Source organism: Varroa jacobsoni, unplaced genomic scaffold (assembly GCF_002532875.2).
Source record: "Varroa jacobsoni isolate VJ856 unplaced genomic scaffold, vjacob_1.0 scaffold_847, whole genome shotgun sequence".
NCBI classification, from domain to species: domain Eukaryota; kingdom Metazoa; phylum Arthropoda; class Arachnida; order Mesostigmata; family Varroidae; genus Varroa; species Varroa jacobsoni.
The window spans coordinates 237,957-264,953 of NW_019213749.1; the positions used below are offsets into that span (position 1 = coordinate 237,957).

Below are 26,997 nucleotides of genomic sequence, written 5' to 3' on the forward strand. Positions count from 1 at the left end.
TTACGTGCTCATTAATTGCAGTTCCGGACGTTTTGAATCTATAGATTAGAGCCGATTTTTTCTCCAGTCAGGTTTAGAGCCAATATGGCGTGGTGGAGGCTTCGATAGCATTTTTCGAAGTAGCACTCTATACAGTCATGTAATTACATTGCCATTTAACAATACGCCTTTGGCTCCCGTTCCTGTATCTCAACAAAAGGAGATATAAAACTATCGAATTAAAAAGCGAACCAGAAGGATTGAAACTATCGAATATTACGAAACCTTTGCCGATTGGGCCTCGATACAAGGCCTGCGGGTACGCCTCAGTCTACGGGACCTGACGTTGTAATTAAGCTCAATATATGAGATGACCATGCAGAAGAAAGAGCATGACGCCTCTGCTTTCAAGCTGCAAACTATCGACGAACGCTATACGAATGTTAATGATGGGCTTCAACGTTTATTTGCAAGGGAGTTATTGATCTAAATCTGTACCGTATCGTTACCCAAGAAAACCTAAAATTACCGATATAGTTATATGATCTCCTATTCCGCTACTCGAGCTACGAGAGACGAGGCGCGGCCAACGACGATGGTTTCGCCTAGAAGTTACAGAGTCTTGCTACTGAGATAAAAAAAATTACTGCTTTGTATTTTAATTTCCAATATCTTCGAGTAGTGCGGCAGCCGCATTGGCAATGGATAGCGGCCCTTCTGCGCTATGTCGGGCATTTTTTGCTATAGTCAATGCCACTAGCTGGCGTTTGGTGCATTTTGACAGCGAGCGGATATTACAACCTTTCCCGCTCTATGAAGGCGAGGAACTAGCGACGACAAATATTTCCTCACTGGAATTAGTTTTGCGGACGCCAGAATGCTACCATGCTACACAACGGAATTCTATATTATTGTACAGTAATGTGGTAAACACAATGGCATTGGCAGAAAGAGCTGTATCCGATGGTCGGCAGCTACTTGTGCTTGTGTTACGGATGTCTCCAGAGGAGTTCGCATCGTTTCAGAGAAATGCCCACAGAATGCCTTTGACACGCTGGCTTTTCCTTCGCGACTCTATACCGGACGATATTTTTGAGGAACAAAAAAATTCGAAGCTGTTCAGTCGTGATCCTTTCTATCGCTGTATTATGTATATCGAACAACCGGCTGACATCAGTGTTCCGGTAGACTGGAGAACGTGTGCTCATCAGACGATTCAACTAATGGACCCGCAGCCTGAGACTTTTCATTTTCGTATCAGTCAGCTAATTCACGTATGTCGAGAATACTGTTTTGAACATCGCGATGGTGATAGACTCATCCGAGTATTTGCCGCGTTGGTAAACGCCAGCCGAGTTGTCAAGGTGGATGTGAGTGGCGGATCAATGATTCAGACTAAAAAGAATGCACTGGCGTTCAAACTACTCCGAACGAGACGCACCGATATTGGTATGCGACTTTTTGCCAGGCACGTCGATCGTCTGACGGAGATTGACTATCTCAAAACAATATGGTGGTCAAAACTCGTTTTCTACAGTTGTCGTAATAAACGGTATCGGACGGGTTCTGTCGGCCTGTTTCAGATATTCACCGCTCCATGCTGGCTAATGATTGGTTTTAGCTTCATGGCCTGCGTCGGTGTAAACAGTATTTCGCGAACTTTTTCGGATGCCTTCACAGTGACTATTGGGATGTTTCTACAAAAGCCGAACACAATTTTTGCAGGGAACCGTTTCATCCATGTTTCTACAGTAGTAGCCATATTTGTCATATACAGCATCTTTCAGCAGATGTTAACATCGTATTGTAACGTTCCCGTGTCGGCAACGCTCGAAACTGTCGAAGACTTCACTCGAGCCTTGGCTAAGCCACACACAGTCGTATGCTTTCTCGACACGGACTTCACATCAGATATGGTTAACGAAGGGGCAAGCAGCGTGTTTCGCGCTGTTAGCAATCTTCAAAAGGATAATCGAGTCGTACGGGTAGCCAGCGAAGACTTATGCCTTGCCAAAATGTTGGCAGGATGCAACATACTGAGTCTGCTGGCGGATTGTGACAATTGCGCGTTTAATCTAGCTCTGGACAGGGGTAAGGAAGAGATCAAATCAATAATGAGTTCGTACGCGATCACACCAGGATTTCCTTGGAAGCATCGTCTAAACCGGGCCATAGCTGGCTTGTTTGAGGCGCACTATTTTGAGGTCCAGACAGACTGGAAAGCCTTCAATGCATCAGCTCAAACCCGGAAGAGTCAAAGGCAATCGAATGTACACGATACGTTATCGCTTGACGTTGACTACCGCCTTCAACTGAGGGATTTCTGGTTTCAGTTTGTTATTCTATTAACTGGTTTAACCCTGGCTAGTGGAGTATATGTAAAGCACTGCATCGAATACACGATTCGGAAAGGGCATACATAGTATGTCTAGTCGACTCATGTGAACCAAAGCTAATATTACAAGACACGTTTCAAAGAAGATGGAAGGTCGTCCCCAAGTAGCATGTAAATCATTCCTACGGAACTTCAATAACGGCTGCTATTTTGTGGGTCAAGTTTAAGTTACCTGCTGATTTTTATTACGCATGCCTTTATACATCCGTTTAAAATTATGATTATGGTCCATGTAGATATATGAAGAATGGATAAATCCATTCAAAAGCGGGTATTTTTGAATGCATAGGACTTCACCACGTGCATCATGGCTATCGTTGTCAAAATGCAGTAGCACTGTCCCCGTCGTTTAATTAATGATCCTTAGTAATTAAAAATTTGTAGGAAAGCTAGATTTGCCAAGAGTTAGATAAGTTCTAGCCCTAATGAGCCTAATGACAGGCCCTAATAAAGAAGACACGTTTGACGGCGAGAGCTCCGCAAGTCTATTCTAAGTAACCTACAAGCCATCTGAGAAATAATGTGAACTTTCGAGTTCATTTCTGAGAGTCTACCATATCTCAAAGGAAAATTATATTTCGTCTTTCCCTCTGCTGTTTTGCAAAAGCTCTCTCGTGTCATGCATTTAATAAGCGACTGGTCTGGTCAAAGATGTAATTAGATCGTTAAAAAATTTCTCATGTTTTTTTTTTTATAGTAAACACCGAGTGCCTAACGTAGTGTAGAATTTGTTTCCAGTATCCTTTGCAGCGTATAAAGCCCCACGCCTCTGAGCGATGGAAGCCGCGAAAAGACTACAGAAATAAAAGACAGCTGAGGATTATCATCAAATACCTGCTTCGTTTAGTGAAATATCCGTCACCACGAACAGGTCGCGTTTGGGCAGAAGGAAGAGTGCACTTTGATCTCTGTCAATAAAAAAATTGGCATCCATTTAGACTAATTACAAGTTAATGTTCATTATTTAGTTTTTATTTAGCTAACTAAATAATTATTTATCGGCTAACTAAGCTATATTAAATGTGTTTACGAGACAAGCCAGGTGCTTTTTATCAAAACAGCGCATTTGTGTCATACAAAGTATTAACTAATGAGATTACTTAGTGTAATAACGATTCTCGAATTTCTCGAAGGAGGCGCAAAAATCTGGGTGGTTGCTGCATCGGTTTCCGTGGTGTAGTGGTTATCACATGCGCCTCACACGCGCAAGGTCCTCGGTTCGATCCCGGGCGGAAACAATGTTTTTTTAAAAACTGTATACGTTGAATGAAGCTTCTCATGTATTATAGTACGCAGCAGCAAGTTTTTGTTACAGATATTTATAGGTTAGACGTCGGCTTAATATCCAATGCGACACAAAACGGTTGTAATCTTCAATTGTATCATGCAAAGATCGGATATGCAATAACGTGGCACTCAATGCGACTGGCCTCTCACTGGAACAGCGGAATATTGAGCCTTCTTGAAAGCTTATTGTAACCACGAAATAAATTCCGCCGCAACGAAAGGTCAGGCAAGTACATAAAATAATAGAAATTCCCAGCTCCACCTTTTATTGAAACTCTTAGCCTGTCGTTTGATCTTTGAAAATGTAAACTATTATTTGTTTTCATCCGACGGCTTGCTATAGGTGCATACAAATGTACGCTAGCAGATTTTGTTGGAATCAACGCTGCGTACTACGACAATGAATGCCACACCATTTGTTCCTCTGCTCATACAAATATTTATCTATTTCAGAAACGTAGCGAAACGTGAATTTGTTTGCCCTGCAAGTTTGCGGAACGATGTAGACGAACTTAGGTGAACGTTCGGTGCATTTCTCCCGGTTGGCAAGTTTTTAACTTGAGGTCCATGTATTGATTGCATACATAAATAACGGCACGACATAGGGTTTCAGATAGGCTCACAGGGACCTATACGAAAATGACCTCAGTATGACCTGAATTGCGTATTCTCATTACCCGTTTTTGTTTTTCGCTCACATTTGCTTTGAATCTATTGTCTGTTCACGTATGCGCCTGTTGTAGGATAAGTGAATACTTCTTTTGAATAACGGACTCGAATGCATCAAGTTCCCACTGACAGTTAGCGACAGACATATAGACTGGCAGCCAGAGAGCGTAATTTCGAAGTGCAGACGCTAGACCATACAATTGCATTGCCTTCTTGCCTGAAAGCAACTGTTGTTTTGCCACTTAGATTAGCTTGATAAAACTAAAAAAAAAAAAAAAAAAAAGAAAAAAACACTTCTTCCTATGAGTACCATCTTTGGATATTAACAAGATTACCGCTCTCAGACCGAGTTTTTCGAGAACGGAACAGAGTTGGTACTATTGACACCGCTTGCCCTGTATGGGTCTTGGTATACGTGATGGCTATCGGTCACGCAATGGGGAAGGGCGTTTACCAATTGCCACTCCTGTATGATGTGGCACTGTTCATGCGAGTGGTAGTGGTTGAGCCAGCATAGAGCCAAGCAGCCTCGACGGGGGGGAGAGGGCAGCTGAGCCCGAGGGCGATACGAAGGGTTTGTTGACAAGAGAAACAAACGGACAGGCATCGTCGTAGAGGACGACACTAGTCAGCGAGTGCAATTAAGTTGAACTGCAATTTTTTCATTTGCGCGGGAACAAGCAGACACTTTGGACTAAATCAAGAAGATTTAATTGACATCGCAATCGGTGTTTAAAACAGCGGTTCGAGTGAAAAACTTAACGAGTCGACAAAGCGTGATCCCGGTGGCAACCGGCGGTTCGACAAGGTTTGTGCGGCATCGGCCTTCTCGTAGATAAATCCCCCAGAAGGATAGAAATGACTTTGGATAAAATATACGTAGCATTATCAGGTTTGACGAAAAAGAGAAATTTACTTGAAACCCACGCAAAACGCTGCGGTCACTGATGTGTTCGTGAAGGGAATGTAGCCGATATCTGTCAAACGTGTGTTATTTACGCGTCTATCTAATAATCTAGTTGTTCTAAAGGCGGACATTTTTTGGGTCGTATTTTGTCAGACTGTGATGTACTACGTACGTCTTCGTCGTGTAAGCTTTTATGAGTTTTTGTCAATGTTCATGAGATGTGATGGGTAACCAAGGATAGTTCTGAAAGACCTTTCATTAATAGAAAAGCAATTTGGCCAGAAACTTCGAATTGATATGCCCCAGCTGATTGATTAGATAGCTACGATTTGCGTACAGTTCACCATATAACTGGTAAATATTTGTAGTAAGTATGGTTCTACCGTGCAACATTCATCGACTAATCAAAGAAGAATCCCCTAATTTCAATTAGAAGCCGATAAATGCATTATGAATATGAAGAATGTCCAATGGATTTTTTTTAACAGGTGACAAAGTTTCCTTGTTTTTAATCTGTGATTTGAAAAGTTGCGTAACTTGTACTTGTTTGTCATTCAGTTTTGAAGTTCTAAATAAAAGAGTGAGGTTGAGCGTTTCAAGAAGATTTTCAGCTCTTTAAAATATCATTAGCTTTGCATGCTCGGCAAATAGGCAAGGTGTTTTCCATCGACCTTTTACAGGGGCATGGCCACCCGCCAATGGACTACCTCGTTTCTCGCGCTGTCTATGGAAAGCGTCCCAGCGGCCTTCGTTACGTGTTTACTTACGGAAGTTTACTTAGAATCACTGCTGCTTGATGCACGATCATATCGATACTAAGTGATTACATTTAATCTAGCTCGACCGATCAGCTGTTGGGGTCATTCGCCCTCACCTGCAGTGGAAACGATACTGACAAGTGATTATGTCCGTTGCCGAGCGGAATTACTTTCGATTGATGTATGACAACGATATCAAATAGATCACTTAATGGACAATAATGGTAATTCCAAACATTAAACATTAATATACAAACCTTTGCGCCTTTTGAAACTCGTGTCCTTTACATGTGTACATTACTCACTGTGGTGATGCCTATTGACCTAAGGACTTAATAAAGGGTAAAGTCGATATTACTGAAAAGTACATCTTTCTCTTTGTTGCTATGACTGGTACAACTAATCGGAAGTAGAATTGGAAGAAGTGAGAGTTCCCACGTAAAAATCTACTTTCCCAATGGTTGCCTCAATTCCCAAGAAGAGAGAATGATCTTGTGATATCGTTCAATTCATTCGATTAACTTCAATTCTGAACTTATTGTTTTATATGTTTCACTTTTTCACCTGCAATGGGGAAAAGTTTACAGGGAACGTTTCTTAGGCGATTTGCGAACTGTTGGCAGGGGTACCAAAAACTTACTAGTACATCTTGCTATTTGTTCTATTGTGCACAATGATTAGAATAGACTGGCTTACGATTGTAAGCAACCATATTTGCAGAGAAAGCTAGTGAAATATGTTGCAACTGGCATCATTCGGCAAGTACATTCGGAAATCTTGGCCGTAGTGGCAGCTGTTTACGTAATTGTTGTTACACGTATTAGATGCACCCTCAGCATAAATTTTTCATAAATTATATCAAAAACGGTACCTCGTTATTTTATGCGCTATCCTTCGAAGTAACGACGCGTAGCGGCTAATACTATCATTACGTCAGGTATATAGAATGACAGTAGTCCGTTCCTATTCTGAAATAATTGAGGATTAATTTTATCATAAGGCCAGCCAATATGCACGCCTTGCGTGTCCTGGGCTACATTTAGCGAGCTGTACCCCTTACAACATTTGCTATAGAATCGCAAAACGGAATTATTTGCTTAATAATTGACGTCGATTTGATCGCCGAAAGACACTACGCGACGCTTTTTTTTTACGTACAAATAAATACATAATTTAACACTGTAGGGTTTATCGGAGCCAAGAAAAATAGATCCGATATTTATTTGCGCGATTATTTCATACCTAAGCGGTCATAAATAGATGCAATCAGCTTCGAGTGGTAATGACCAGGCCCGAAAATTTTCTGAGAATCTGCATGGGCTTGGTTAAGTAGCCGTAGAAATTTTGAATGATTCGGATTCCGCTTGTCGAACCAGCCGGCATTCAGTGCAGCAGTGAACATCTGACAGATGAGGTACAAATGATCAACTGCGGCGATATCCATCTTTCGGTACGTTCTCGTTAGCTGTTCCCCAATCCTGACTGCGTCTACGGGCATCTCGAGTGTTCCATACAAGCCGAAGAGTCCTACTGTAACAACGAGCTTTGTGTAATCGTTGTTAGCAAGTGATGCTATACTGGGAGATGCCAGGAACTCCTTTATTTCAATGAGCTTCTGCTTTGTGTCAGGTCGTGCTCGAAGCTGTTGAGCTTCCTTGACGAGCTTCTCACTGGCCTCGCTGACGACAACCTCCTGGCCAAGACAACGTCGACAAGCGCAATCAAAAAAATACTTTTCCTTCAGCTGAATCCTTCGAAGTTCTCTTGGCAAGGTGGAAGGAACATAGCTAATGTTTATATCTTCAGGACTGTTCACTTCTAGATTTTCCATAGCCTTAATAACGAAGTGACCTCCATCAAAATAGTAGGCGATTCGATGGTCAGGCGCACACGCGTGGTTGAAGACAGAGCCTCCTAAAAAGAGTGCGCAGCCTATAGTCCCGTCCCAGGACATGATTTTGTGGGAGTTGATATCCAGTTTCAGAAACACTGTTAGAAGGGATTCTTCATCAGGCTGATCTCTCTCGCATAGAAATCGATTGACCTGCAGTGGATAAGCTAAGATTAAAATTCATGGCAGCATAAATGCCGCACAAAGAATTGCCATATACTTCTTCTCCGATTGGTCGATTCATTCTTGCTATAGTGAAATGTTAAAAACTCGCTAATACTTTAAAGCTTTTCTAAATGGTACATGAAGGCGGATGTTATGTTCTCATGCGGATAAGTATCTCCAAGCTCGAACAGCGCGAGGAACAGAGAAATGCGTACTTGACTTCCAATCTCCTTAAAGACGTTCTGCATAAACTCAAGAGCCCTTGATTCGCGGTGTGTCATAAGGCCGACAAACGTCCGGGTCCTTCCAAGGACCACTTCTTGAGACGGTGCAGTTGTTTCGCGACGGCTCCGCGTCCAGACTCGACACAACAGTCGAATTTCCGATGTAGGAACCCATGGTGCGACGCGACGGAGCGCATCGCACTCAATGCGATGATCAACAGCGTCGGCATCCTAAGAAAAGCAGTGTATTTCAAAATGAGTGACGGCCAAGATGAAAAATTATAGAATACGCCAACTATCAGTAAAATAACCTATTACCCAATATAAAATCTAGATGCATCTCCAGATGTGGACTCACTCAGTTTTAAGGTATCGAGCCGATCTCAAATCCAATAGTTTAGTCCGGGGGCTTAGCATTTACTATAGGATACATATTAGTTTTATGTCTACAAATGGCATAACTTGCCGTTGTGTGTCGTAGTTGTCAAACACTTTCGGGCAAAACTGGGTGTGAGTTTAGCTCATGCATCTAGGTCTAATCTGCATAGTAACGTAATTCTTATTGAATTTGGCCGCAAAAAATTATGTATCGTGCACCGTTAAAGGCCTCGTAAGAACTTGTTGAGTATCTGGCTGATCGCTTTAAATAATACGCGAATGAAGGTGGCAGAACAAGGAACAATGCTTTAAAAAAAACCTCGAACTTCTCAACCTGGCACCTTTACCTTACCGGCCTTACATCTTGCACATTACCGCCAGTAAAACCATATGTTTTTTCGCTGGTTTTGTCACTGATTGTATACGTAGTCGATCATCACTGCGGTGTGGAGTAATTACATAAGCAAAACGTTCTTTATTTACGATTATAGAGCCAGGGTATTCATTGCCGAAGATCTCAGGGCTGGCAGCCGTATTATGTCCTCGCAACAGGCTGCGGTTACCTAGATATATATATACATATATATATATATATATATATATATATATAACAGTATATAAAGCGATTATCATATTTTTGATTATAAAAAGACGGCTTGAGATAAAGCAGCACTACACATCGGTAACGCAAGTGACACGATATAGAACGCAGTACGTTGCATGCTCATATCAGAACAAGAGATTATAGCCAACACCTATAAAAATTATTCGAAATAGAACGCTACTCGGAAAATAATTTTTACTAATATAAAGGTATGGAACTTATTGATAACATGAGAAAAAAACATTTTTCCATATTTTTACCTATGCATCTTAATATGAACTCGCTCTGTAGTCGACTACTAGGTAAAAACTAGTGCGAGCTACGTAACTGGCCCATCATCTATTTCAAAACGTATACGCGTCACGTATAAACGTATCTTTTTACATCACGATTTCGATCACCAATAATATGTTTACATTATAGCTTCAACAGATTATTATGTTGAACTGTGAGAATCGGATGGAAGTATCACCTGACATTTGTCACTGCAATAGTGGACAACAGTACATTCAATGCAACGGCTCAATTTGGGCTTGCATGTTAAACAATACGAACACGCCCGTTCCAAAAAGTCGATATCAAGGGCGGCTCCGAAAGGCGCGCTGCGAAGAATAATTTGGCCGGCTAGAAACTTCATATCTGATCGTGTCCCCAAGCCGCCGCACTTCGCTAGACTTCAAGTTTCCTCACTGGAAATTAGCTTACGAGCGCTCGGTCACACGTTCACTGGAGTAATTTGCTTGCCCGCCGTTTCAGATTCCAAGTACACGGTTCGATTGAACGTTGCGCTATTGACTCTCAACCGGTAGCTAATTTAGATTATACATCTGAGTGCACTTGCTGTGTTGTTTATAGGCGAGGCCGTCAGTTCTTTTGCCATCGAGAGACGCCTGGCCACCCTTTCTGATGCATCCTCGCTAAAGTGTAATTTATTTTAGCAAGAAAAGCGGCGTAGCAACGCGATGGAAGCGGGCGTTGCAATGCTTGGTACGTGTCCAATAGAGCCGCGCTCAGATGGTGGATAAGCGACTATAGGTGATGCCTTAACCGAAACCTAATAGCCTAGACCGTGAGCCTGGCGTCTCGCTCTAACCTAACTATGCGAACAATCTCACTGCACGATCGTTGTTTCAAAGCTTATGAAGACCTGAAGCGCATCAACGTACGGCAGAATAGGTATCGCAACACCACGACAGTTTAGATATACAACAATGTTCGGCTTCACCGAGGGCTTTTATTTTTAAGCTCTGACGTAAGTGCCACCAGCCGCCCCAGAGCAATCAGTTGACACTTCAATTGCCCTCAGAACACTACTTCTTGTATGGCCGATACACAAAAGAACAGAAAGAAAAGTAGCAGTAGGCAACGTTCTCAAATGATGGCTTCACCAATAAAGATAGCATCTTTGTGCAAAGAGCAGGACAGGAAGGCGATCTCGACTGGTACACAGATCTGACCATTAACCTCTTAACTTGCATGCATAACGGTAAATGATAGCAGCAGTAACAATAGTTAAGGTAAACTGGCGACGCGCAATACAGAGCAAAACGGCTGGCAACGTTCGAAAAAAGCAAAATGTTGAATATGAATTACTAATAATAATATATATATATATAATGGTTATAATGAAACCTGTAAGATAAATTTACACGTAAACCTGGAGTTGTAATAGGCAGGAACTAAGTTGCCCCCCCAACTAAAATTTTTTATGAAAGGGGGAAGGGCGATGGTTTGTGCATTAAAAGGCGTTAATAAAGAATGTCATGCCGTCACCATTGTCCTGTTTTTTAGGACCATGTGCGTCAAAGCCCCTATAAGATTAACCTTTAAGCGATATGTGGTTAAGTTAGGTATAACGTACAATGCAAGATTGAGTTTCGAGTAAGCTGCACTGGAAATAAGAGGTAAATCCGGGAAACGCACAAGACATTCCACCTGTATATAAACTATCGAAAGTGATATTAGATAATCGAATATTAATCATCATCAGTATAATTATTATTATTATTACGACTACGGTATACTATATAGTTTTAGGTTAGTGATCAACCGACTAACATACAATATAATTATTTCCTTTAATATAAATAGGTCAAGACTCTGAAAAAAGAATCCGCAAAACATTTGCGCTTTGCTGATTGAGGCAATGATATAGCAGTACTGCCTTGATATTGAAAAGCTTATCAAAGATTTCAGGCTATACTTTAGGATGATGAGTAAGTCGATTTTGGCCATTACACGTATAGAAAATCCATGGGGTAGCATGTGGGAAGGCACATAGCGATAAGAAGCACAAAAAACAAACAGATTTTTTGTATCGGTCTTAAATGTAAAGCATTTATTTACACATATTTCCCATGGAATATAAGATATTTTACTATCTTGTCATTTTTTCAGAAGAGCATGTTGCACATCGAGTTGTTGGTCTTCCGTCTGGAGTTTGGCAGAAAATGTGAATCTGAAATTTACAAGGTTCCTAGAGGTATTGGTTTTTACATTCATCACATGCCATTAAAATTACCGTCATCTAATGAGACGTAAATATTTTTCTCTGTTAAAAGTTTTCTCTGTTAACAGTGACATCGAATCCATATTGTCATTAAAAGCCCCCAGACAAGGGCCGTTGAAACGTATTCAGAGCTGTGTTGGGTAAGCAGGTAATCATCTATCTGACTTATTAATGCCTAAGAGTTTTACGTCCGACACCGCTATTAGACATCTTATGACGCGGCTGGCCCAAAACGAAACAAACCGTTTGTTCGTATGTGAACGTAGACGTAAATAAGTTGGAAAAGTATTCACGGATAACTTTCGATGGGTCTTTCGTTTTTAAATATACGTTCTAATACACAGTCAGGACGTCTAGCTTAGGCCAGTACAGCTGTTTTCGGCCGGTTTGAACTGCGCCGTTCGTATTACACTATATACCATCCGTGTAAATATTTTTCATCATTTGCTTTATTAGAACAGACCCGAAAATGCTAAAAATAATAAATATCCCCTTTATAGTTTTTTAAAATTTACTATGGCTTTACCTCGTGCTATTCGCTTGTTAATTTTAATTTTTTTTTACGGAACTACGCATACGCACGTGTAGAAGGTACCTATCTATTGCTAATGTTTCGTATCAGACATAGCGAAAAAAGTATTTGTATTCATTCTCATTAGCTCAACTCTAGCCTCTTTACAGCTAAAGTTCTGTAGAAAGAAACTCGCACCCGTTATACGCAGGTTTTACGTTGAGTCTGATTAGTTAAGCTAGAGATTATGGTAGAGACTGCATTTACCAGGTTCAACATAGAGTTTTCGTTCATATATATTTATTTATTTTCAAAAGTGTTTTAGAGAAGCTCAACTTTATTTATGGTTCATATATGCCTGTTCATTCGAAACCGATAAGCTCAGTTTCGACGGTAAAAAGGATTATTATGTACGAGAACGACACATTCTGCTTAAAAAATACACAGTACCAGTCCGGATTTTTTTAATATAACGTTTCAGTCGACATTAGCACGTATTTGTCTAAAATATAGATAATGCTACAATTAAAATGTATGAGATACCATGCGTCTGTTACACTTCCCAGTACGTGCTTGTTGAACGCATTTCCTCAGATACCACCGTACGCTTCGAATTGGGACCTTCGCTATACGGTCATGATGTGGCGTTGTTTATAAATTGTCCTTCAAGTCCGGAAATCGCGTTTAAGCGAGACTGTTACCGACCACTTAAATGGAAGTATCATTTTGCCGACTACGCCGACGGGAGCAATGCCTATTCCGACTGCCACTTTGCCATGTCGGGAAGTTTTAGGTTTTATTTCACCATCGACGACAACAGGTAAGACGAAAAAGACAACTACACGTTGCAATGATATTATGCTTGAAGGGGAACAGCAGATTTTGAAACCATAAATACACATACGACAAAGTTCAACGACAGCTCCCAGTTGGGAAATCGATGCGTCTAAAGAAGAATTTTATTTTGCAGGGAAGAAAATGGCAGTGGATACCTTTTAGTTGATCCCGTACTAACCCTTCAGGGAAAAACCCTGCCACTCGACGCCATCCAATGTCAGACCGTGCTTTCCAAATGTTTAGGACCCTTGAACACATGGGAGGACAAAATCAAAGTAGCTGCCTCTTCCGGTTATAACATGGTACATTTTACGCCAGTTCAAGCTTTAGGTGGCTCTAACTCGGCATACTCCCTCAGAAATCATATGGCACTAAACGACACCTTTACTCCGTCAGGCAGTGACTCAAATACGTTTGACGACATCAAAGCGTTTCTAAAACTCATGGAAAACAAGTACAACGTAAGTGCCCGGATTTCCAAACAGTTTAAGTTTCCGCTTCAGATCATTGGGATGTATTTCGAGCCTGTTCTCAGGTCTGAACTGCTTTATGTCAGTCTTCTGGAAAACCCCATAGATATAAGACGTAGTAGACTCGTCCTTTATCATCCTTAAAAAAAATTTCAGCGCATGAAGAAATACCCACACCTTACAATCGCGCATGCGCGGAATGAGGGTTCCTTTCTGCAACCTCCCGTGGTGATCTTATCAACATTATAGCTTTAGATTTAATTTACAAATCTACCTCATATCATTTATTAACGGATTGTTACATAAAATATTAAAGCATACTTATTCTACTATTAATGTCGAGTAGTTACTCTCTTTAACGGACATTGTCTTAAACCATACGGCAAATGAGACACCGTGGCTACGAGAACATCCTGAATGTTCGTTTAACGCCGAGAACTCTCCTCACCTTCGCCCGGCAATGCTGCTTGATCAAGAACTCTATCTGTTATCCAGGCAAGCAATGCTTGGTAAGATGACCGCCGCTGGAATCCCACTTAGAATCACTGAAGAACAACACCTCGAGGTAAGAAAAATTGCAATTTCGGTTTACATAAGACAAATAATCAAGTTAAAGGGTAGGGCTTGGTTACACAATGTATACATGATCTACGAGATGGTTGTCTTAAGGGGCATTCTGTTGTTGCTGTGGGCTGGACATAATACTACTAAAATATGAACACAGATATTTTGCCACGGCTGTTGAGTATTTCGAATCGCAAGTTAACTACTATCGTACTAAACAACCCAATCGTTTGAATAATGTAATTTGTTGTTACTCTTGGCGTTTGTATTTTTTTAGATATACGCGAATATATATCAATAACGAAACACTCTGTTAGGGTTATTGTAGAGTTATAGGGTTTTGCACTGTTGTTACTAGTATTGCTATAAAAAAGCGGTTATGCGGCTGTTATTTCTTTGAGCATGGCGCCAAATTCTTGCCTAGAGGGTAATACGTTTCCGTTGTGCAGATTGTGTTCCACTTCGTGCGAATCATGCAATATTTAAGGCTGTAATTCCTTTGAAATAAAAATCCGTTTGTAAGAGCCGCAGTTGCTAAGTTAATAAATCTTCTATGTGCAAACTTTCTGCCTCATAGTTGCTCTGTTTCACATGCTGTGGTAAAATTGTTACCTTCCGCTGTGTTTTTTTGGTCGACCATATCGCATAGCTTGCAAATGTCTCTGGTACAAACAAACGATTGATAAGTACACTATCTTAAAAGACGCTTTTAAAAGCAGCTATCGTCCCTTTATGGAAGTGTGGCTAACAATGCGTACCAAGATGCTCTGAATAATGAACACAGTGTTTGTTGGGTCGATAGCCGTCTGTTAAACGCGTCACTGGGCTTTAAGGTGCGACGCCTTTGTGGAGTAGCATTTCGAAAATGCCGACGGCGTGAACAAAATTTTGTATCCACATAGGTTCATGTATCTGATGTGTATATTATAGCGCGTGCATTTGCCGCAGATGCCTAACTGTCCTTGTCAAGCTCACTTTTACCTGTTAGGACATGTAGCAGGTAATTGTATTGCTTATTGTCAATACAGAGGTGGTACACCTACACACACGTCACTACAAGCCAGTCGCGGTAAACAGTACAGGTATCGTATTCGTCACTGAGACCACAAAGGATTCACCCTGGTTTGCTTCATTTGACATTCTCTTCCACTCTCATTGCTCCACTTTTTCCATATCGTCCGTTTCCCTCCCGTCGAGAAACGATGATTTCATAGAAGAATTTCGGGGATAACGTCATCGCAGAAAACAGTTGAAAGGATATTTTTTGACAACCCAAATCGAACAATCGAAGAAACGACATTATACTAGAGTTCATTTTGCTTCTTGCTTGTACCTCACGCTGTAACGAATTATGATTCCTGAAAAGCTGGACGCTTACGGGGAATCTATTTTCCAAGTTATAACGATGGCAGTGTTTGTGCTGCGACCGGCAAAAGCTAGACCGTACAGACACTGGAAAGGGTTACATTATAACCTAAATATGGAAGGACAAGTAGAACTTTACACCGGTGACTGGTCATCTTACGCGGGAAAATTTTTTATTGCCTTCAAGCGGTCCAGTGTAGTAATTATTGGGAACTCCGTAGGCGACGGGAGAAACGATGCTGTGTGCAGATGGATAGAATAACATCTGCACACAACTCTGTACTTTTCCCTGTGCTATTTATTGTACAACGAACAGCGTTCGCCTTACTTATGACATCGCATTGGTATTTTTTAAGGTATAATATAATATATATATATTGAAAGCATGCTACCTTGTTTGTCTCTGATATGGTTTGTGCAAATTTCACCAGCGCTTACACTCGTTTTACGAAACTAAATACATCTTACAGGATTTACAAATTTATGAAGACAAGTTTGTTATCCTGTATCTTTAGGCAGTTCGAAGAAAGATTGTTGCCGACATCCTTCCGAGGCTCAAGCTACACGAATTCTATATATGTGATATCGATAAGCTGGTGAAGGAGTTTGAAGGTGAGAATATAATATGTGCGTGTAGTATATAATCTCAATGCTAACCCAGCTTAATTCAGCTTGTGTGCTCTGAAAAATTTCAACCTAGGGGCTGTGGCTACGGCCCAAGACGTGCGGTATTAAGGCCTATGCAGTTCTTTTGGAGAAAATACCCCAGTGGCTAGTTGAAATAGTATTGCCAGAAGTCAATCGTAATTGGATTACAAGGTGGTCTGTCTTTTTTTTTTTTTTCATTTGTTGACTACAGTAAAGCAAATGACAATACAACGGCTGGGATCTTCATTTTGTTTTTTTTTTCTTCAATTCATAATCTATGTATACCGTAAATGACATTGCTAGTAACTAGGTTTTTATTTTGTTGCCTTAGCGACACCTGCCACGACCCTATCAGACTCACAAGAATCGTTGAAAATGAAGTACAACTATACGCGTTTTGGAACGACATGCGATGTTGTACAAGCAAGAAAGATTTTCCATTCCAGTAATCAATTTCGTGACCACCTCGCCTCGTTCAATGCCCGTGAGTGCCATAACACCGAAGAACACCTTCGCAATGCCGCCGAAAACGTGATCAAGGGTCTACGCTACCACAAAGTCGATAATTGGGGGCCGAAAAAACATGAAATCACTGAGCAGGACCTACTCACTGTGAGGTTGGTAAAGAATATTGATAAGTTACACCACGTTGTTGAACGTTTTGGTTTGTAGGTACCTCGTGGTAGTTGCTTCGAAGCTACTGTAATCATGAATGCTCTAAATGTGGCGGAGCTATAATTTTCAGGGCGTTCCAACGCCTTTAATGAACGTACGTGACGTGTAAAATTATTCATATTATAGCAACAACTACCTTAAATTTATACTGCTATTAGAGATGGATTTGCAACTTGCTTTCCAGGTATTTTCTTCCCAATCATGATGAACTGGCCGATCAAATAACTTCCGCAGAAATGGAGGCTATGTTTAATGATGAGCGCGGCCGGTATATTATGGCTCACAATGGATGGGTGATGGGTGACAATCCTTTAAGGAACTTTGCGCTGGAAGGTAGGAAAAGTGTAATTAACAGATGCAATGTACATAACAACTTTAAGTGCTCGTGGTAGCCGTGTGGAGAAAAAATATGTAGCTATATTATTACTAGATCATTTTTAGCTGCCTCTAATACCCCAAGCGGTGTCTCAGATCCATATCAGGATGATATGTAATAAGCTACGCAAACATTTCAATTTCTGTCTTCTTATTACTGCAGGCAAGTTTCAATATGTTGCCTAGATAAAACCGAATACAATGACGCATTAGTAGGGTCCTCATTTGTCCCTGTTAATATTCTGCTTTATTATGCCTTTTTGCTGTATTAACTTGCATAGGAACTGAGTTTGGGAAAGCAACACTATGGTCGCAGCTGTTTCAATATGAGGATAACGTACACACGCACATCTAAAAGTCTGCTTTTCTGGGTCGCTTAAAAAATGTTATTAATTTGAGTGTAACAAGGATCAGGTTCTGTTGAAACTGTTGTTTGTTTTTTTTACTTTATTTACTTAATTCAAATTCCCCCTGGAATCTATTAGGATCAATGGTATATCTCCGTCGTGAGCTGATCGCTTGGGGCGATAGTTGCAAACTTCGATATGGTGAGAAGCCTGAAGACTGCCCCTTCCTATGGAAGTATATGGCGGAGTACGTAAGAAAAAGTGCAGAGCTGTTTCACGGACTTCGGTTGGATAACTGTCACAGTACGCCTATACATGTGGCCGAAGTAAGTTTTTCTAAATAGTGAGGGAAAACGGTATTAGGGTTTGTAACTACGTAGAGAAAAAGGATGGATATTCAGATGCAGGCTAATCCTAGCTCAACTATATATGTGTGTGACTTCCTGTGTTTGCTTTGGTTTTGTTAGTACCTGCTAGACGAGGCTCGTGCAGTGCGCAGTAACCTCTACGTGATTGCCGAATTGTTTACATCGTCTGAAGCGCTCGACAATATTTTTGTCAATCGGCTCGGCATCAATGCCCTCATCAGAGAGGCACTTCAGGCGCATAATTCTCATGAACTAGGCAGACTCGTTCACCGTTTTGGAGGAATTCCCGTTGGTAGTTTCTTTCACGCCGAGGGTAACGTCTAACCTCAGATTCAGCCTAATCTCTAAAACTATTCGGATAAAGAGATTGATATCTAAATCATTATTGATTAACATGAGGTCAATCGCACAATAATGAAGTTAATATATTAGGGTCTTTAGGTGACGAGTAATTTATTTGTTTTGGTAACACCAATACGTCTAAGGTCACAGGCAATATCACTCATTTTTATGTTTGCTTATATTATCCTAATCTATATCGTGTCTTATTAATAATCACCAAAGCTCGGTAGGAGTATTTTACTGAAATACTAATTCTGATAAGTCTCAGGCCGTAGAAAATAATACATAATAATAATAACAATCCCTTCCAGGTGTGGCCCCCCTAATGCCATCAGTTGTCCACGCTATTTTGATCGATATGACGCATGATAACCCGTCGCCGTACGAAAAACGCAGCGTCTACGACTTCTTGCCCAGCGCTGCCCTTGTTTCGATGGCATCGTGCGCTACGGGTAGCAGTCGTGGGTATGTAACTGTCTTAACAATCCATGCAATTAATTCCAGTATATGAAAGGCTTCGTCGTCCAGGGCTAGCTAACATGGCCTTCAAACCGTGTGTACAGTATCTAACCCGACCTATATTTGGATACACTTCACGGTGGAATCGAATCTGCACAATTTAACGTGAGGAACTTCAATCGTGTTCTAAACAGGTATGATGAACTCGTCCCACACCATATACATGTAGTATCTGAAGCGAGAGAATTCGCAGGATTTTCTCAACTACCACCCGAAGCGGGCATCATTGCGGCGAAAAGACTACTTAATGAAATGCATTATCGACTTGCTATCGAAGACTTCGTCGAGGTTTACGTCGATCAGCTAGATTACAACACGGTGGCAGTAACGCGTCGCTGTCCACATACCGATGACTCTGTGATACTTGTATCTCGTACGGCTTTCCAGTGGCCGAAGAACCCGAACGAAGCATCCTACCTGAGATCGCTTAGAATACCCGGTAGGCTCTGCTGCCGGAAAACTAACTAGCACTATATGAGTCACAAAATAATGGTGTCCTTAGTCAATCTAGGTAACCTGCAATTCACAGGGCTGTCACCATAAAGTAAAAAAACTAATCCAACTAATATTGGGGTGACTAATTATCAGCTGCGTATTTATCGCTTTCAAATAAGCTCTTGTACTATATGAGTAATTTGCTAGTTTAGCCCAAATGATTTATACCATGTAACTCTTTTGATGGAATGACGTTTCCGAAAAAAAAAAAAAACAAGTAGATTAAGCTGACATTTTACTTTAAAAACTGGTGTTTCGACATAGATTCTTTTTTCTTAGGCTATACTAATTCTTGGTTGTTTTTCATACCGCCGTAGTGGAACGTAGCCGCACTAGGTAACTTGTAAACCTTTGGGCATGTTGGTATTCATGTAACTTGTATAGTTTATTTTCTCAGGAAAAATTCAAGAGGTCATTTTGCAAGCCAAGATAATGAAGGATTCGTCTTCCACGAACGTGTTCACCAAGGATCCAAAAATAATAAATGGCCTCACGGACTTCAAACTCGAAATAAGGAACAATTTCCCTGTATCGGAAAGTTTTATGGTGAACATTTCAGAAGTTGATTCGGAAAGCTGCGAAGTGAACTTCACAAACTTAACGCCGGGATCGGTGATCGCTTTTAGGTTAGTTGGAGTAGCTCCAGTCACGCAATTCGTATGATGCGGCAATGACGTGTTTATTTAACAATAATAATGATATGACCCATAGGTGCAGACATGAGGCCGAACGTGGACAAATTTTGTTTTGCACCAGGCGCCGGCTACTTAGCGGTAGGCCAATTAGAGTATTATTACTTAATAATTCGAGTTTTACACGAAATAATTGAGTCGCGTTACAAAAGTTGTTCGCTTTATTATATATTCGCTTCAACATATACTCTATGCTAAGTGTTTCTTTGCGAGTAATAAGCAAAAATGCCTCGTAATGACCTTATAATTTATTGTGGCCCTAGATCATTGGCGGTTTGATTGAAGGCTTCAAATATTTACTATCAATTGCATTTAACTGCAGAATCTGTGTTGGACCGGCGTCCCGGTCGAGTATGGAGGCTGCTAGATCAATGCTCCGCCCATTTGGCTACTTCAAGCACCCCGTCGATGTTCCGGCTGACGTGAAGGCAACAGTGGAAACTCTCGACTTGGATGACATCAACAGAATTTTGTTCCACTGTGATAGGGAGGAGCAATCCGACGGTTTTGGCATCGGTGCCTATGTGTTGAACGATGTTGGACCGATGCTGTACTGCGGTCTACAAGGTAAAACATAGTTGAATTGTAGTGTTATAGTCGAAAAAAGTTACCGAAAAAATTATCCTCATAGAAAAGCACGAAAGTGTTCTCAGCCGAGAAAACAAATGCGTGCGCCGTAGTTGAAACATGAAATAACGAAGTTGTAAATGCAACCTCTAGGTGACAGATTGGATCAGTTAAGATCCACAAAAGAATGTCTTCCATTGACGGACTCAACACCCACCGATGTCCTCCTAACTTTAGTCAACTTACCCTATGAAACAATTCAATGGCTTCACGAAAAAATATGCACAGCTGGTTTTCGGACCTTTTGGTTCCAGCTCAGCAACGGTCGTGTTGTGCAGGGACTGGATCTTAAGATCTGTACGTTGGTTGCCGACGATAGTTTGCTTGACGGCATCTTACGAAGAAACTTTCTAATTGCCAAAGACACAAAAGGAGAGTACCGAGAGATTCGAAGTTTAAGTGAACTCAATGCGTGCGGCCGTCCCCTGAACCTTGGAGAACGGCAGGAGTTGATATACGAATTCTTCAATCACCATTTGATTGTAGATACTGATCAGATACCGGGACTTAACTGGCCTGTGGAACGCTCTACGCCGGTGTTGGCGGCGCTCGCACCTTATCAGCCAGATTTGATTGCCCTACACGACTATCATATGTTGCATCGATTTCGACTTTCGGCACTAGCTTTCCTACGGCCTGATATCGAGGGTCTGCGAGAGTACTTTGGCACCTCGGTCGCGATGTACTTCGCTTATGTGGTACACATTAATCTGTGGTTGCTGGCATTAATCGTCGTCCTCGGAGCGCTACGATATTTCGGCTTCTCACCAGGGACGATCGGCCTTGCTTCATCAGTTTGGCTTTTTCTCATGAGCATTCACTGGAGCATGAAAAATAAACACCTACGAAAACGTTGGCATCTCATGACGCACTTAACGCAAATGGTACCAGCGACGCTGTTTTTTTCAGTCCCACTATCGCTGATCTTCCTTATCCTACATGCCGGCTCCATTCATATGGTTGCAATCATAACTGAGCACAAACGCCTTTCAGGTTGGCCCGACAACATTGTGCTTATGATATCTATTTCAGTCATGACCATATGCTATAGTATACTGGTGTATTCGTACCGGTGGATCTTGTACTTAGCCTTTGACAGCGTCTTCCCAGTATCGGATCTGCCGACAAATCTTAGCTTGTTCGAGAGCTCCATGCTTCTTTTCGATGGTTGGACACGACTGAGCTACCTATTCTACACAGGCCTTTATTTACGGCAGGATTTCTCGTTTACCCTTTATAGTTTTCTTCTCACGGCCTACCTGAAGGATCTAATTTGGTGTTGCGTGATCTTTCTGGCAAGTGGTGCCGGGCAAGTATTAATATTTAACTTCATCCGCCGAGTATCTCACGGGTCGTTAAGCTACAGTATCAGCGTACAGTCTGTAATGGGCGCTGTTGGACAAGCCCGCCTTCCCCTGTTTCCAGGCACGCTCCGAGGCACGATACGCCAGTGGGACCTGTTATTTTGCGTGGTCTCATTTCCTAACGTAACTAATTCGCTCATTGTTGCATGGATAGCCAACATTGTCGAAAGTTTTTTAGTATACCATTTGCTGATATTCATTCATAGACGACCAATACGCTGCACCAGTTCTCCTGACCCTGAAGGTTACACTTGGAGAAGTCATACATGGCTTTTATGTATACTGGGAATGTTTCTTCAGGAAAAGCTAATTAATCCGGCGCCTAAGCAAGACAGATTTATCCAATTGAGCCTAATCGGAATTCTGATGATTACTGCAAAGAAGTTTTTCGATATTTTTTTCTGAGGTTTGCGGCAATATTCACGAGTTAACTTAACCGCTATGAAAATCCAAGTCAATTATAATGAGCATCCAGTTTCTAATTAGCTTTTGAGTAAATACGGTTTTTGTATACATTGCGGTGTTTAATGTGAACGTTAGTGATAAAATTATCTGGCCTAGTCCTTCCCGACTAACCAAATTATAACAACTTTTCACAAAAAACAACTTGAATTTTACAGAAAAGGCGTTTAGTCATTCACGATAGCAGTAACATTTTTGCTTTGAAATCAATCCTACCCATCATTATTTAAGTCCTGTTAATTTCCTTTGCTGTATTAATAATTCGGTTTAATATCGTACCAGTATCCACTAAACCAACTTGCTATTGCGTAGGGAAGCAATAGCATAGAGGAACTCAGCAAGAAAAAAATTACAGTAATAATGATTTGCTTAAATAAAAATAGTCAAGCTGGAGCTATGGCATACAGTGCACAGAAGGTTAGAAAGTTTGCACTAGAGAAACAGTGGCCAGTTTCCTGCCTGCAGAATCTGCCTTAACGACAAATTTTAGGTTTCATTGCTTAAGGAGTCATACATGAAAATACTCTCGATGGCTAATTATTATCATGATGTTTATTTATAGGCATTTATGTGATCTAAAAGCTAACCCGAAGGCGTTTCACTTAGCCAGGCACTGCACAGCCCTATCTCCATGGGGTAACACGATTCCAATAGGAGCTTTGTCAACAACGAAATTCAGCTTTTCCTAACCGTAAAACAACTAGAAATAGGTTAGTCCAAAAAAGTTAGGTGTAGGCCCACCTTTGCTAACGGAACAACGAATAGAAGTGAGAAAAATATTGAACCCTTTGGTCGAACAACCGTGAACCTAACCAGCTAATAATTTTTTTTCATAAATTTCTAGGGGTGATGACGCACCTAGCATATATTCGACCGCGCAACGATTTAGGGCATCCATTATGTGCGAATGTACGTGATGGGGATTGGTTAATGGACTACCTGATATCTCGCCTACGACCTTTTAAATCCTGTAATGGATTTGCCGATCTTCTTCGTCGGATGTTCGAGCCCGTTAGAGGGGTGCCGCACTACCTGAAGCCATGCTACTTCGATGCCGTTATCACTTCACTCTTCACTCAACTACTCGAAGCATCGTGGCAGAAAATGTCCCGGTTTGTACCTGACATGTTTTGCTTTATTTTTTTACCACGTAATGTCGTTCTCTACAAACGCTGATTACGGTATTCACAGGAGGAATAAAAAAAGCTTTCAGAACGTCACGTACTTATAAAAGTTTGTCGTAGACAATTGATCAGATCAAATTAAAGTTTTTCGTACTTATAAGTACTTTCTATTTCTTCACAAGAAACAGGCCTTGGCCATAGATTTTAAGGCACCGAATCGCATAGCGTACAGAAAGCGACATCTACGCTAGAAGGGATTAGCTTTACCATGAATTAGCTGAAATTTGGTCACTGAAAGTATTTACATTTATAAATGTTACATGTTCCTTTTGCAAACATACGGTGCGTGTTTTAGATTTGTTACGTGTGGCGGCAGCTTCATCCGCGAGCTCGCTCTAGCCTCAGTTATTCTCACAAGTTACATCTACGACTCCCCGCTACCACCGTTAAGTAAACGTTTGAATCTTTCGTTATCCTATAAGATAGACGCCCATACAAGAAGTCCGACCTTGCAGTGTCCTACGCTTGCAGCTGGTCTTCCTCACTTTGCGACAGGATATATGCGAAACTGGGGTCGTGATACGTTTATCTCTCTGAGGGGAATGCTTCTCCTGACCGGACGGTTTGCCGAAGCCAGGTTAGTTCGCGCCTATTCGTAAGCTTAGTTACTAAGTATTTCTCGATAGTTGATTCTAAAAAATACGTGCGTTTTTTGGGGGGTTTGAACAGGCAAATTATTCTCGGTTTCGCTGGTGCTCTCCGTCACGGCCTCATCCCGAATCTACTGGATCGAGGCATAAACAGTCGCTACAATTGTCGAGACGCTGTCTGGTTCTGGCTAGAATCGATTAAACAATACGTCATAGGGGTACCTAATGGAGAAGCTATTCTGAATGACAGCGTTTCACGGCTATATCCAACGGATGACAGTCAACCGCAGGGCACAGATGTAGCAGTGCGTACAGCCTTCTAAGTTAAGATCTTAACATTTTTTATATGCATCGGAACCAATATTACCAATTCGTCCGTCTGAGTTTATTAAAAAATAGTCATCATCATATACATAAACATAAATGGTGGTATCGCTTGAAGGTGATGGACCTCCACGAGGTAATGCAAGAGGCGCTGCAACGACACTGGAGTGGAATTTCATTCCGTGAAAGAAATGCTGGAAGCCGCATTGATTCACAAATGAAAGATCCAGGCTTTAACGTAACGGCTGGAATTAACCACGATACAGGCTTCGTATTTGGTGGAAACATTCACAACTGTGGTACTTGGATGGACAAAATGGGTAGCGTACCTGGGCGCAATCAAGGTGAACCTGCGTCACCCAGGGACGGCAGTGCCGTTGAACTAGTAGGACTTTGCATGTCGGTCGTCCAATGGCTCCACGACATCAACGCAAAAGGACTCTACCCGTACAGGGGTGTTCGTGATGATGACGGTACACATTTGTATACTATCTTTGCTATATCTTTCTTACGAACAACTAATTGTAAAGTGCTTCATGCACTGGCATAGGTTTACTGAAGTTCGCCCTTCCACTAAACTGCCCATCACGTACTTCTGAGCGCCACTTGCGCCGGAACCGTTCGCACACTGTTACATCGATGAGGTCTACTCCAGCTTAATAGTGTGATATAAAGCAAAAAAAGAATAGAAGGAAAATAAAATAGTGTAGTAGTACTTTTGTAAGCACATGTTCCAAAATCCATGATTTAGATACACTGCGTTAGAATATCAGTTTGTTTTCAAACGCTTTATTTGCTCATTGCCTCCATTTTGTAGGAATCAGATACGCTATGATGGACGGGTGTCAATTTAATTGTTACGATGTACCTAGAAATATATTTGTACCATTTTCTGCTCCCGCAGATTCTCTAACTTCGTTTAATGAATGGGCTAGCCGCATCAAGACACATTTCGAGCCGCATTTCTGGGTTCCTGAAGAAGGCGCAGGTCCTTACGAGAGGCAGGCCGACCTTATTAACCGACGAGGTATCTACAAGGACACAGTCGGCTCTGGGATACCTTGGGCTGATTATCAGTTTAGACCCAACTTCACCATAGCTATGGTTGTGGTAAGTATACGGTTATATAGAGAAATAATACAAGACTTATTTTTTTTTTTCGGTTTTTTTAGGAAAGCATTCGATTCCCGTATTCAATGCTAACATGCACAACAATCGTAAATTTAATCACTATTAATTTTGTCATCTTAAGGCTCCCGAATTATTCGATCGTGCTCACGCACAGAAAGCTTTGGCCAACGCTGATCGACTATTAAAGGGTCCCTTGGGAATGAAGACTTTAGACCCTGGGGATATGAGTTACAATGGAAATTACGACAACAACGATGCAACCGCCGGTTTCAACTATCACCTAGGGCCGGTAAGGTCAAATCAGCGAACAAGCCTGTCGTTCAGGAACTTTTTCACTAGTAGTCCATATGATTAGCTTAGCAACTCGCCTGAGTTTTCTTTCTGAGAACTGAGCCAGATCAGTATCAACGTAGGTAGATGACAGTAAGTACTCAACGAAGATTTATTGCTCTTTCTATATTACTGGAGAACCTATAGAATAAGCGTTATGCCAAAAGACAGAAGCTTTAATCAGTAAGTGCATCGAATAAATGGCGTTAACAAATCAGTGTTACCTAAGTTAGTCACACTGCAGAAAACCTGTAACGCAGCTGTTCGTACGATTCCAGGAATGGTTGTGGCCAATGGGTTACTTCCTCCGCGCACAACTGCTCTTTGCTGACGATGTAGAGAAGGCACGTCGTTCCGCGCGCCGCACTCTGCAGGCACATTGGCGTGCCCTCCAAGAGTCACCATGGCGAGGTCTTGCTGAGCTTACGAACAGTAACGGGGCCGCATGCTATGCCTCTTGTCCTATTCAGGCTTGGAGTCACGGTTGCCTCCTTGAGCTACTCTATCAATTGTACCACAACGCGTAGTCGTCGAGCAATAGTCTATGGATAGACCTAAATCAGCACAAACACTGCATCTATCCAATCTGTTGCCCGGCATTAGATTTTGTTATTCTCGGTGATAACAAACGCATCACCCGATAAACTACAATATTATGTTATTTAACTGGACTTGAACAGCATTTAACCACTAATGAGCCTAAAGAACGAAATATGTAAGTCAGTGATTATAGTATTTATTGTATCGCCAATTCCAGTGGAAACTCAGAGCGTACGTAATAAATAAGTACATGTCGATATGTCGTCCTTACCCGGACTTGAGAGCTAAATAACGACCCGAAATTTCTATTTTGAATGCATGTATCGCTTGCTAACTTAGAACGTTAGTTATTCCCTACTCGTTCGCTGGTATGGTAAATAACACTTAACTCGTTAGTGCAACTTTGAAATAAAGTGACAACTTTGCTAAAATATAAATAAATGCTAAAATTTATTTCACTGCAATATTTAT

At 41.3% G+C, this 26,997-nt stretch overlaps 2 protein-coding genes and 1 non-coding gene across 4 annotated transcripts; 2 read left to right on the forward strand and 1 right to left on the reverse strand.

The window, feature by feature from the left end:
• Positions 1 to 3,539: 3,539 nt before the first annotated feature.
• On the forward strand, positions 3,540 to 3,612 carry TRNAV-CAC (transfer RNA valine (anticodon CAC)). The gene has a single exon. It is a non-coding gene; the product is annotated as a tRNA-Val (tRNA).
• A 1,252-nt stretch (positions 3,613 to 4,864) lies between these two features.
• LOC111264332 (glycogen debranching enzyme) lies at positions 4,865 to 26,979 on the forward strand. Of its 2 annotated transcripts, none has more exons than XM_022840138.2 (21): positions 4,865 to 5,138; positions 11,655 to 11,739; positions 12,872 to 13,097; positions 13,248 to 13,575; positions 13,931 to 14,149; positions 16,029 to 16,125; positions 16,493 to 16,778; positions 17,021 to 17,169; positions 17,697 to 17,884; positions 18,026 to 18,239; positions 18,580 to 18,733; positions 18,922 to 19,226; positions 19,680 to 19,908; positions 20,297 to 20,541; positions 23,272 to 23,539; positions 23,907 to 24,188; positions 24,281 to 24,506; positions 24,644 to 24,998; positions 25,430 to 25,635; positions 25,778 to 25,945; positions 26,265 to 26,979. In XM_022840138.2, exons 2-21 carry the CDS (start codon positions 11,661 to 11,663, stop codon positions 26,511 to 26,513), a joined length of 4,473 nt encoding a protein of 1,490 aa, XP_022695873.1. In that variant the 5' UTR covers positions 4,865 to 5,138; positions 11,655 to 11,660; the 3' UTR covers positions 26,514 to 26,979. The 2 variants fall into 2 exon arrangements, with proteins under 2 accessions (XP_022695873.1, XP_022695874.1); XM_022840139.2 differs by having other exon boundaries at positions 18,026 to 18,218.
• LOC111264333 (histone-lysine N-methyltransferase SMYD3) lies at positions 7,178 to 11,093 on the reverse strand. The gene is made up of 3 exons (XM_022840140.2): positions 9,730 to 11,093; positions 8,267 to 8,506; positions 7,178 to 8,039 (listed from the first exon to the last, which is right to left on the reverse strand). The coding sequence occupies exons 1-3, from the start codon at positions 9,892 to 9,894 to the stop codon at positions 7,227 to 7,229; spliced, it is 1,218 nt and encodes a 405-aa protein (XP_022695875.1). The 5' UTR covers positions 9,895 to 11,093; the 3' UTR covers positions 7,178 to 7,226.
• Positions 26,980 to 26,997: the final 18 nt, after the last annotated feature.